The sequence below is a fragment of the Strix aluco genome, chromosome Z (genome assembly GCF_031877795.1).
Source record: "Strix aluco isolate bStrAlu1 chromosome Z, bStrAlu1.hap1, whole genome shotgun sequence".
NCBI lineage: Eukaryota > Metazoa > Chordata > Aves > Strigiformes > Strigidae > Strix > Strix aluco.
The window spans coordinates 51,684,626-51,697,823 of NC_133971.1; the positions used below are offsets into that span (position 1 = coordinate 51,684,626).

Here is a 13,198-nt window from a genome sequence, read left to right on the forward strand (position 1 = left end):
ACACAGGGTCAGGAAACTCGAATGCACCTAATGGCTCAAAAGAGCCCTTTTTCAAAACATTGAAACAAGTTGTAGTTTTACAGACATAACACGAAACCAGAGCACAGGATTCTGTGGAAAGAAATATCAGAAAACTCACTGCTGCACAGTGAAATAACTATAAAGACATTTTGCATGGATTTAACTCAAGTAATGTCTGGCCATAAAGACACCATTATTTTCACTGGATGAAACCTAGCAAAATTTGTGTAGATGGCAATGCAGAAAAAAAAGGAGTTTACCTGAGAAAGTAAGGTCACTTTCCTCTGAGTTTCAAGAGTGGAATATTTTATTGTAGACATTCTGCCAGACTCACTCAAAAATAATTTATGCTGATTTATTGAAAGTTACAATTCAGAAATGTGTATTACTATAGTATTACCAAGAAACAGTTGTTCATTTCAGATTAAAAAGGGAATGACAGCACATTATTTTTATTTAGAAATAAAATATTTCTGCAAATGACTGTGCACAGCAAGACAAAATTACTATGCATCACATTGCTCAGTATTCCTTCATTAAAAATCACCTCTTCTAGTAATTTAGTTCATTTATGAAAACACTTAAATCTACTATAGATACAAAACATACTATATGATGCTCCTTGCAGACTCTGGCACAGACAAGTTGCAGTATTGCTGTCTATGGAAAAAGCATTTACCTTTAGTTTTACAGACCATCTGTTATTGTTGCTGAATGACAGAAGTCCAAAGGATGAGCAGCAGCAACTAGTTGACTCTGTCTCATAGAGGTGGTTTCAGTAATCACTAGGAAGCACTGATACACTATGGCACTTAGCATACAACTAGAGAGAGCAGAGGTAAGCTTTTTTTTTTTTTAAATCATCATTTAAAAAACAGTGTAATTATCTCCTTACAGATGAACTTTTGATGCTTCAGTAGCTTCAAGAAAAGTCCCCTGGATCTGTGCTCCAGACACTACTCATCTCTGATATGGTCTTTGCCGAGTTCAAATGCTAAGAGCAACCCTGAATGCATATCCATGAACTTAACATACAACTTCATAGGAAAAGGAGAGAAAGCAGAAAATACAAACAGGAAAGGAAGACAGAGAACAATTGAACAACAGATTTTCAGCTTAGTAGAACCAAAAAGATCACATTAAGTAACTGCCTATACTGTCAACATTGATTTAATCCTACTTTTATCAGCATCCAAAGACACATGAAATAAGCAAAATAATGTGAACCTTGTTTTAAAATATTTGCTAGAATGAAACCAACTGTATGAAGTCTGATTGCCATGAAAACACTGACAAATCACGGAAGAGGTGGAAAGTAATTTCAAGTGTACTCAAAAGCATCTCAATTCCTAATTAGCTTCTGCAGACTCTTCTTCACACACACTTGGGGACATTTTTAACTACCTGGACATGAGGTATGAATGGGCACAGCAGAAACTTCACCTTTGTAAGAGCTGGGTCCACATGGGGCTGGGTGCTGTGCCTGTAAGGGCAGTGTCTATTGACTTTAAATGGGCACTGAGTGGACCAGGACCCTTTTTGATTAGTGGGTACCAGTGGACCACATGGGACAATGTCCACATAGGTCTTCCTCTGCCACAGAGGCTACTTCTAAAGCATGATTGATAACCAGCCTAGTGATGCTCAATTTCAAATCTGTGGGACTGGCCCAGGGAATAGCCAGGGGCCTTCAGTCATCTCAGGGTACTTCTCTGAATACAGGCTAATGCTGTCAACACTTCCTGCTGGAAGCTGTAGTTGGATCCCAGACCCCAGAATGAGTCTCCAGGCTTTCCAGTCTGAAACTCAGATAGTGTCCCCCCTGAGACATAACATATTTGCAAGCCAGGTTAAATAATCCACAGTAACAGATTTGTGATATCACCCACTTAGTGTGGCTAGATGTGTGCTTATGAAAGAGCATGTAGAGTCACCTGTCATACCTCCAATAGCATCATACTCTGTTTTAACAACTGGTCGGATTATAAATCTTCAGGAAGGGAAGACTTTGACACAGCATTGTCTGAATCTGAATCAGATCAAGTATCATTCCTGTCTTCTGGGTCTCTGTATAAAAGAAATTCCCTTTTCCACAGCTGCCAGACTACAGTCAAGTTTTTCCTAGACAGATACTGCTAGATGGGGGACCATGCATTGCTCTAGTTTCTCCACATTAGCCTGACAGCTTTTAACACAGGCAGGGGCTAGAGCCTTCTCCTCTACTGCAGCCTGAGTGTCCTGCTGGGTGTGGGTCAGTTCTCTTCATAGGTAGGCACCTTGGGCTTGGGCTGCTTTCAAACACTGCTCAGTATCTCTAAGGCAATGAGCTAAGAGATATAAGCAGGGTAACTCTCCCTTCATGTTTCTGTCGTTCTGACTCTCTCTAAACATAGTATAATTTGATGTTTGGGGCAGGGCAAGGTCCCAAATAATCAACTAAGGCACGCGGTACAGGGTCAGGACTGGTCATGATGCAGTGTACCATATCCCACTTCTGACACCAGAGGCTTAAGGAAGCCCTGCCAAGTTACAGGTTCAGGGTATGGTAACAGACACCAGACCAACAGCTTCAGGGATAAACAGTTTGTTTCTAAATAACAGTACTAGAAAAAGTACAGATCAGTAGTACAATTATCTGGGTCATAACAACAGCAAGTCAGGTAATACTGAGCTAGTCCTAACATCTGCGCATGCAAAGACTTAAGTGACCATGGCTGTCAGGCAGGCAGCAGGGCAGGACCTCTTCTCCAGACAAGTGACTTGGACCAGCCAATGACCTTGGGGAATGCAAATTCCTTGGCTGGACCATTCTTTTTATCATCAAGCTGCAGAAGCACTATTTGGGCTTGTTAACCAAACACTACACCCCAACTCCACTGCCTCTCTGTGCCAGCTCTGTCCTTGGTGTGCATGGGGCCCAGGAACCCTGTACAAGGCAATACTGCCACACATTCCTTTGTGGACACAGACCTGGAAATATCATATAAGGCAATATGAGCCTTACAGCTCCATTGTATGCACCGTCTCCAGAAATACCATATGAGGCAATTCTAGCCTTACAAGGACCCAGTTAGTCTTGCAAAGGCAAAACCAACTGTTTACGTATGGAAGTCACTACACAGAATGCAAGAATGAAGACACAGGGTGCTCTGAACTGCGTGAATATTCTTAGTAGACTTAGTAAACATAAGTACAGGCTCAGAAGCAGAAAAAGCTCTTGGTTTAAACTATGTATGACCACAAACATAGTGCTGAGAGTGAGCAGACTGAATTTATACCAGCATTATAGTACAGTATGTTAACAACTAAGGAGAAGCCAAATAAAACAAAACAATAATAGTATAGAAGAAGAAGAAAGAACTAAAAGAAGAGGTATAGAAGGAAAGCATAAAGACTACATTGAAAGATGAAGAAAGTTGTACTGGTAATTTTATTTTTTTTAAAGAAATAAAAATCTTCTAATAATGCCCAAGTTAGTGAACTATTAGAGTACAATTTGGCAGCAGGCCTCTGAAAGACTGTTTTCAGCTTGCCAAAGTGTGAGGACCTTTAAAAGGTGAAAAATAACTGAAACCGGAATTACCACTAGACCAAGACACTCTCAAGAGTATCAATGCTCCTTTCACTTATGTATTTTAAATCAAAATTTTCATTCTCCAGCTGCCCTGTTGTTTATATGAATATATCCTCCTCTCTTGCACTGTGCATATAGAAGTTCAACAAATACTTATGGAATCTTCCAATATATCTGGAGACATCTATTCTCAATGTATTTATTTTACACAAACTACAAGATTGATTAATTAATATCACACTAGTTTCTCTTATGTATTTTACTGTGCTGAGAAAGCTTTAAATGTAAACTGTATATTTAAACTGTCTGCTATGCTATTTTAAACCCACAAAAAATTTGTATGTGGTCAATTGTTTCAAACTTAGCTCTGAAGTTAATCGTGTTTTTAAATATCAACTGCACACTACTGTAAAAAAAAATAATTCAGTCAAAACCAGGCTGGTGAATAATGTTATGACATTTGTTAAGACAAGGAAATACTGAAACCAAAATAATTCCCTCTTATTTTTCCACTGCTAGCTGCACAGCATGGCTAACAACTTCAGGAACTTGTTGCACTGCCTTCTTCCTCATCTTTACACTGTAGAGACACTGCTGGTTCTAGTGGTTATAGCTGATCTTTTCACAACCACAGCTAAAAAAAAAAAAAGCAAAAAGAAGGTAATATTTACCATTAAGTGTACCAGTTCTTTCACAAACTACAAAGGAAAGACAGTACTGTAATGATACATTGCATATAGATAGCTTTTCCTCTATCATAAAACCAGCAAGTAATGCATGAAATAACTACCTCTCACATTACTTGACATGCTCAATCAGTTTAGTTTTTTCCTGCCACAGGAATATGGTCCCAAAGCTGTAGCAACTGCTCTCCTACTTGTGGTTCCAGCTCCTAGAAATTAGCAGGAAATGAGAGAGGTTACTTGCACTGCTACTACTGAACATATAGAAACTATTTATAACAGAATTGTTAGATGAAGTTACTGGTGATTGCTTTCAGTCATTCTGAAGAGCTCATTCATTCCTTTCGTTATTGACAGACACATTAGAACTCTCCGCACAGGAAGGGTTTTTTGCTAGGGCTCAAGAGGAGATACAAACTTGCATGAGCAACCCTGGCCTACAAGTTTTTTGGGTTTTTTTCATCCACAGTAAGACACCAGTTCTTAAGAACAGAATACTGAGTGAACACACCACCACCATATACAAGACCATATGCACCACATATTTTGTTCCTTCCACAGGTTGCTTACTTAGTAACTAAAGATCATGATTCTCCACATCTTTTAAAAGTTTAATTCCATCAAGAATGGTGGAGAATGTGAAAAGGAAGATCACAAGTAATACAGTGGCTCTTGGTGGAATCACAGTATTATATATAACCATCGTTAAGATCGTTGAGATCGTTAAGACTCTTTAGGTCTTTAGAGACACTTGTAACAGATGCACTGTTAACTCCATCACGTGCTACTTTCCCCATTTTTACAGTATGTTCCTTTACTCGTTCTTACAACTGGAGAGCTTTTGCGGAATTAGTGAGAAGATGATACAAAAAGCTAGCTCTAGAATCTCATGTCAAGGAGATATTTTGGAAGGGGACTGGGGAGAATGCAGAAACTGCCACAGACAACTGTTGTGCCAATTCTCTTCTAACTTTTTGTAGTTGCATTTAGCTTTAACAGACTGGAGAACTGTCATAAGCTTTCAAATCCCACGATTTTCTTCAGTCTTTACAGGAAACTCAAAGCTATAATTATGAACAGTTATTTGGATGTGACAGACTATCTCGGGGCACAAATCTGAACCAAACAGGGAACAAATCTCCAGAACCAAAATTACAAAATTCCAAAAAGCTTTTATTTTTTGAAGCATCCAGCTTTAATTTTTTTTTTTTTTTTTTAAACACACATTAAGCAAGAAACTGCTTTGATTTTATCAAAAAGCCTCCATTACTTCAATGGTAATGCATTAGCAGAATGTACAATGTGCACCAATCAACTGTGATTCAGACTAACAGATATACAAGTTGATAAATGTCAAGGCTGAACAAGCTAATAAACAATACACAGTACTAACAAGTAAAAAGGACTTTAGAAGAGAATAACATTACCTGGCTATCTCTGCTTATTTGTACTTTCTTATTGTCATTCCAAGGGTTGAGCAAATGGTGTGTACACTGAAAAGGAATGCTTTCTTTTCGGATCCACTCCACCTTAAATACACCTCCCAAACCAGCAGACCCCCAGTCTTGACTTTTCTCACGCCCTATCTCTGAAGCCATTCTAGCAAAACCCTGGAGCAAAAATTGAAATATAAAAGGAAAGACATAATTAGAGCACACCTGCTTACATTGGAATTAAATGACTGGATTTCATATGAAACTTTCAAATTAGTGTCAAAGTGATTCACACACTCTACCTCATGAAGCTGGATCTTTTAAAATGTTTATATCTAGAAAGTTAAAAGAAGTATCATTTGTTTTTCCATTTCAAGTATGCTTTCTAGAGAGTTTGATAACAGAGAACATCTCTCAATCTCTCACAATTACCATTAAAAGTTTTTTAAGCTTTGTAACAGAGGTTGAAAAGATGGTGTAAAAACATTTGAAGCATAAGCAATCAAGATGAATGTTGTACTACATAATAGTCCATTAGCTATTCCTTTCTAGTTGTAGGTATTTTTTTGCAGAAATCCATTCCTTCCTTCCCATCTTCCCTCTATGTTAACAAACTTTCACATAGAATTAAGGGAGAGTAGCTATTCTTCAAATTAAAAAGGTAAAGTTGCTTTTATTGCCACCTTCAACACAGCGGGAAGAAATTCCTACAATACAAGTACTCAGAAAGAAAATGGAAGAAATCCCAAATCCAAGATTGCTTCTAACTCATTTAAGGACATCCTTGTTTGCCCACACACTAAACAAAACAAAGAAACCCCATCACACACACCACTTATCAACTATTCAGGCAAATTTACTCCAGTTATGATTTAGGAGTCCAAGAGATGCAGTGCTCTACGTAAGTTGCCAGCACACACTACTGTTGTAAGACATGCAGTCCTAGATAGCTGAAGCCAGACTTAAATGGAAATTAATAGAAGGAACAGAGGAAAAATAAAAGTGCAAAGTAAAGAGACACTTGGTACAAGAGAATATTAATAGGAATGTTAACCTCACATTCTGATGAATGTCCAATGCATTGTCAAAACTGTAACAGCAAGGCAACATCAAATACCTACACTCCTGACTTCAGCATGTCTACCCCTCCCAGCTTCCTCATTTAAGAGCACCAATACAACAGCCCATTTTCAGTATCAACTAGCACGCTGAAAATTACTTTCCAGTACTAAATCTGCATTTGCCAAATAATCATATCTATATCTCACCATAATCGTTCAGCGGAATCACCATGACAGATGTATTTGGGCTAGTTCATTAGACTTTCAGTTTAGCTGACCTATGAATAGCTTCATATATAAAGAGGTAAACTGAACTTTCTTTACCTAGAACAACTGAGTTTAGCCTGCTCTACAACACAGCTAACCTGCAGCCTTGCACTACCAGGTCAAGTATTTAACTTTAGATTGGCTACAACTTTGTCAACAAATTGTTGACAAACAACTTGCTAAACTTGAAGTCAAGACATAGCTCTGGAAAAATCACAGCCATGACTTTCCAGCTTCTTAAGTTTAGAAACTACATTTCAGGCAAGACAGATTTTATTAAAATTTGTAATGAAGCCATCTATGAGTTTCCTGGTTTTAGAAAGCTGTGACTTGATTATAACTGCTTGTTCACTTACAGTATTTATTTTGGCATGCAGAGAAAAGAGTAGCAATCCCTGCTTCGTTCAGATTTGCTTTGTTTGCTCGTTTTGTTGTTGTTTTAAAGTACTAATGCAGGGTATAAACATTATTCTGACTCAAGATGTTTGGAGGCAATTCAGTCTTAGCCTTTGAGTGACAAACTCAGTTAGCTAAAAGAGCATATTTCAGAGAAGAATGAAGTACCCTTTCCTCAGCAACCAGATACTCTACTTATTAGAAGGTCAGAAATCATAAGCAAAAACCTCCATACTACACAGTCATTTGCTGCACTCTCCTAAACTATCAAAAAAGCTAATATTTAGTATTAACTAAGGACTCACCTGAAAGTGTCCAGACCCTTGAACAGAAAATATTAAGTAAACCACGCTGCTCTCCCAAAAGGCTCTATTTAGTTTTCGTTCATTACTTGGCATAGTAGACCATATACCCTTCTGTTGAGAAATATCAATATTTTGCAAGTTGCTACTTTTCATTATAAAGTACCGAACTGGAATATTTGGTCTTGGTGAAGGAGATTTTGAACCCTGGAAAAATTAAATTAAATTAAGCTACAATAAAATAAATCAGGCTTTAGTTCTAAAGTTTTACACACATGAAGACAGAAATCACTTGACTGTGTTCCTACCTTCCTCCCCCAGATTCTACAAGAAACACAAAAATCTATCAGCTGGCATGGTCTGATTTGGTTTTAAAATGTACTTCACATTTATTATGCTTTTAAAAGTTTCTAAAATAGTAATTCATTCATGAGGGGCAGCAAGCAAGTATAGCAGAACAGGCCTGAATAGTCTAGATTAATTACAATTCTCTGAAGTCTGACACACCTTCACATGACACAAACTTAATCATTCTAGACTGTAGCCTGAAGCACACTACTCACATTTCCACCTTCAGGAAACTAAGTTTTTTCCCTTTTATATTAGCTGAATTTAAAAACTGAAATACTTAAGAGGAATTATTAAATCCTCCAATGAGTATGCCTAGAGGAACAATGGGTCTTCCTCTCAGTGGTCTGTTTAGTATTGCTCCAGTTTACTATTCGAGCACATAGGCAAAATTATGCCAATAACCTCACTAAAAATGCGTGCTTTGTTAAAATTACTGCCATAAAAAAGCAAGCAGTCATAATAAAGCAGGTAACACAAAACCTAAAGAGAATCAGTATCGATGTATGCTATTACAGAGAAAGACAGAATCCAAAGAATTCAGAAATGCATGTACTGTATACTAATTTAGAAAAAAATTAATATACTTTCACTGGTTATTATACCAAGTTAAAAAAAATCCAATTTTTTCTACTTTGGATAGCTTTACTCAGCAGTCTGCAAAGAATAACATTTAAACTAGCGTAACAAGGATAATTAGTCTAGATTTTAAGTTCCAGAAAGAAATAAGTATTACTTATTGTTAAAAATCAAAATGTAAGTTAGGTCCTTAATTTATCAATATAATACCTGATAGTTGCTGAAAGGTATCAGCAAATTTATTTCTGAAATTCTACTAATTTTGAAGAGTGGAGTAATTTGTTAATTAGAACTCTACCTTTCCAGATATTGGAGAAGAAGGACTAGCACAGGGGCTACTGCTATCTGTAGACTTCATGGATGATTGATCTGACCTGTCATCTGAAGTTCGTTTGGAGTGCAAAATGTTTTTTTCTTTGTGCTTCTTTGGCTGGTGAAGTGTAGGAGGCATAGATTTCATTAGAACTCTAAAAAGTAAAGGCAGATACAGGACACACCACGAGTTTCATAAGCAGCCACAGAACAATTTATATCCACATATCAGCCTATTGCATGAATATATATACTACACTAACTCCAAAACATATTAAACACTAACTAAAAAAACCACTGATCAAGCATTGTTTTTGTATGCTAGGGTTAAATCTCTTCTGGTACTTCCTTCCAGAGATCACAATTTGTGGACAATATTCCTGACTGCTCCCTCAAACAGCAGGTACACATACAAAGTATTTCTCAATGAAATCACAAATACAATGCAGCATAGGACAGTATAAATTCTTTCAACTGTATTTTTATTGTTTCTTCCTTTTTATTACTAGCAGAAATTTAAGTGATGCTTCTATAGCTAAATAAATTACAACTTACACTCTAGAAGATCTCAAAAGCTTACTTTTCAGCATTAGAGGAATCAGAGAGCTCAGTTTCTGCTGAGCTTTTTCTAGTGTTGGTTGACCTCCATGTGGATGCTAAAGAAAATTCTTCAGAAGTCATAGGTCTCGGTCTCTGACCAATTCCTGAAGGCTGCTGCAAACCTGCAGACTGTTCTTCAGTACTTAGAACAGTTATAATTGCTCTTACAGTTGTTTCATCAACTTGAGACCATGGTTTAGTAGGAGCTCGCATACGACGCAGAAATAAGCTATGCCACTTCTGTCTGAGTTGAAGCAGCAAACCAGCAGCCTGTAATAAATTTCAATTCAATTAAAGACTAATAAAGATTACATCAGACAGGTAAGGGTACCCTGCATCTTTCCTATCAAGCAGCATCTGGTATTCTAAAATGAACAAAGTCCAAACTAGAGGGCAAGACTAAAGTGCTGGGGAAGGGGAGAAAACCTTGCATTTAAAATGAGCTGTTATCTTTTCTTTTTTCAGGTGCAAGATCATTTCTGAAACATTGTATTTCATTTAGCCCTGCACCAAGCTTAGAATTATACACAGGTTTTTTTCACTTTTTTTTCACTTTAAAATTTTATCTTTAAAAAAACCCACCTTTTCATGCTTTATGCCCTTCCTCTCAATTCACTCAGTATTTATGCACATTTATACCTGAGCAAAAAGAGTTACAAGTGACAAATTTTTCTAACAGATTTCTGCTCAAAGGAGATGACTGAATTCAGAAGACTATAGTCTAATTCTCACGTTATCAGAAATGTATCCATTAAAAAAAAAAAAAAAAAAAATCACACTTTTGAACATCTCTAGAAGATATAGTATCATTAGATCTGGTAAGTCCAAGTGTTTCATAACCTATAAACCACTCTACCTCCTACCACAGCCATAGCTTCTCAATGACCTGAAGCCTTCTATCTTCAAACATTTGGTTTTTGGTTTGTTTTTTTTTTTTCCCCCCTCTTTCTAAAATCTGACAGCAGCTTTCTTTCATGGACTCCAACTTAAAGTGCTCCATTTTGATGCGACTTTAGTCATCCTCTCAGAGACGGAAATACACAATATGTCATTGTAACTGTTCACTGAACTCCTGCTCAGATTTTAGCTAACCCAGCTCATGCTAAGGCTTGATATCTGCTGGCAGCAGTGCCATTAGGTCAAAGCAAAAGCACCACGTAGGCAGGACGGGTGGCCAGAAAGAGCTGAAGGGCCATTATGCAGCCACTATCACCTGCAGCTTGCTGTGTCCTGCAGGCATTACCTTTTGTCTGGCAGTTTCATCAGAACCTGCTCACTTACAGAAATGGACCAAACCTCCACGTAGGAAGCTATAAAACAGCAGCTTACCCAAAAAGCTTTTGAAGCAGATGCAATAGCAGCTGGACTGCTGAGGCTTTCCTGCTTCCCTGTGTGATACAGGGGACACTCACACCATAACAGAGGAAGAAGGATGAGCACTCACCATCAGCTAGGTAACTATTTTTTTCTTTTTGCTCACAGGTGTGTGAATTGAGAGTTATGGGTTATAAATTATGAAACCTTATGACTTAAATAGTAAGTGAATGCATGCAATAAACTAGTCTGGGCAAAAGGGGATTGAGGCCCTGTTTCTTTGTTGTATTTCTTAATGAGATCATGAAATTAAGGTTAAATCACAGATTACGTTGTCCTATAAATTTGAGAGACCCAAATGGACCGTGACAGCCATTCTTACAGAAAATTCTTGGGTTACCCAGATGTTTCAGAAATCTTTTTAGGAAGATATGACATAAATATGCTTCTACAAGAAACAAGCATTGAAGTGATACACTACTTACTTCAGGGTCCAGTCTGAGATGAAGCCATTCATCTAGCTTCAGTAGTGCCAAATTAGCAGTTGTTTTGTCCTCCATCTCACTATCACTGGTATCATTAGATAACCCATCCCCTGAATTAAAATTAAAAGGTGCGTTGACATTTTTAAACTATTTCCACGTACATACAAAAAACTGAACACTACTGTATTACCAGCAATAAACCCATTCTCCTAAATTTTATTTTAAAATGTAAACATTTATAAAAGCACTTTTTATTTTCTGCAAATACACCTCAGGAGGTCTTTGCTTCAGTTAGCAGAACTCAAGTATCCAGAGCTGCTGAAGGCCCTGCTATATAAGCCCCTGTACTGATGTGATCTGACTCAGGTACCTCCATTAATATCAACAAACCATTTTCAAACTTCTTCCTGAAGCTGTTTGCAAAACCACACACTGCTCTATGCTTTATTTCTTAGTAAAACAGCAGATTTGAAGACCCATTAAGAAAAAATAAATTATATATACACATATGGCTATAAAGTAGGATTCTTTTTTTTTTTTTAAACTGCCATTCAATCTGCATAAACACTATTTTAAGGTAATAGTTTAAGAGCAAAACAGGAAAGCTTCAAAAATAAGTTGGACTCTTACTTTGATTTAAACTTGTATTTCTAGAGAACTGGCAGCAGGATAGATTATTTTTGCTTCTATTCCTACAGAACTCCATTTAAATAAAAAAAGGAAGTTTCTATATATTCTTTAACACTTCTAGTTAATAGTATAGCTAATTGTCATTAAAATTTACCAGTAGAAAATAATCTTTAAAATGCATGTTTCACCCGGAAGCAATATGACTATTTGCCATATTGATAGCTTCTAAATTATTATTCAGTTTGAATAATCTGGTTCAAAGTATCAGATAAACTAGTCTGTAGAAAAAACATACCTGCTACACTTTTCAGCATTAGTATTCTCATTAGACATTTTGTTTGCATTTTTTGTTTCACTACAAACTATACTGTAATTTCTGAGACTTCAGAATTATATAGGTTTAACTTATGGATATGAATCTATAAGGATTCACAAAACCGAGATGTTTATTTCAGAGTCTATAAACTATTCTTAGCCAATATACATATTAAATATTCTTGAAAAATAAGCTTTCCATATCACATACTCGTATATACTAATGGAAACATTCCAAATCCAAAACCCACTATACCTCGAAAGGATGAAGGTTCCTGCAAAGCATTACTTGGTAATCTAGCTGGTCCACAGAAGAGTGACACAGTGACAGGTGTTACAACAGAACAGCATCTGATATTTGCTATCCTGTGAGCTCTTGTCATTTCATCATATATAAGCCAGTTTGTAGGGAGTGCCTGAACAGCCGCAGCATGCCCATTTGCTGGGGGAATCTGTGCAAGAGCAAATAAGACTAAGCTATTTTTCCCTCTATTTGTAATTAAAACAAATTTTAACGTATTTCTTATTTTATGTATGCAGAAATAAAAACAAATATTTATATATACACAAATTTAAACACACAAGTAAAAAAGTGAGAGAAAATTCAAGCGGACTCACAAATTATCCTACCACCTTGAAACAAAATATTTTGCATTAAAAAAGGATCTAAAAAAATATCTGTTTCAGAGCAGAACTTCTTCCTGCTGTTATGAGCAGGGACAGTTACATCTTTAAAACAGTTTCATAACTATTTTTTACCATTTTGTCTCATTCAATTGAGACAACTAACTGAAATGAGTTTTGATGAAATAATATTGGAAAAATAAATCAACTTCAATTCTTTATTTTATCAACTGCCAGGAAAAAAATTTTCTAAA

The 13,198-nt window shown here is 36.7% G+C and overlaps 1 protein-coding gene across 6 annotated transcripts in view; it reads right to left on the reverse strand.

The window, feature by feature from the left end:
* Positions 1–307: 307 nt before the first annotated feature.
* The window catches only part of YTHDC2 (YTH N6-methyladenosine RNA binding protein C2), a 41,929-nt gene continuing 29,038 nt past the window's right edge, over positions 308–13,198 (reverse strand). For 4 of the 6 annotated variants that reach the window (XM_074813460.1, XM_074813461.1, XM_074813459.1 and 1 more), the window contains 8 exons: positions 12,577–12,772; positions 11,376–11,485; positions 9,557–9,846; positions 8,963–9,131; positions 7,741–7,944; positions 5,706–5,888; positions 4,386–4,487; positions 308–4,229 (listed from right to left, as the gene is read on the reverse strand). In XM_074813460.1, coding sequence (XP_074669561.1) covers positions 4,416–4,487; positions 5,706–5,888; positions 7,741–7,944; positions 8,963–9,131; positions 9,557–9,846; positions 11,376–11,485; positions 12,577–12,772 — 1,224 coding nt within the window. In that variant the 3' untranslated portion in view covers positions 308–4,229; positions 4,386–4,415. Of the gene's footprint in view, positions 4,230–4,385; positions 4,488–5,705; positions 5,889–7,740; positions 7,945–8,962; positions 9,132–9,531; positions 9,847–11,375; positions 11,486–12,576; positions 12,773–13,198 lie in introns of those variants that run through there. The other 2 variants (XR_012621765.1, XM_074813462.1) reach the window with 2 other exon arrangements.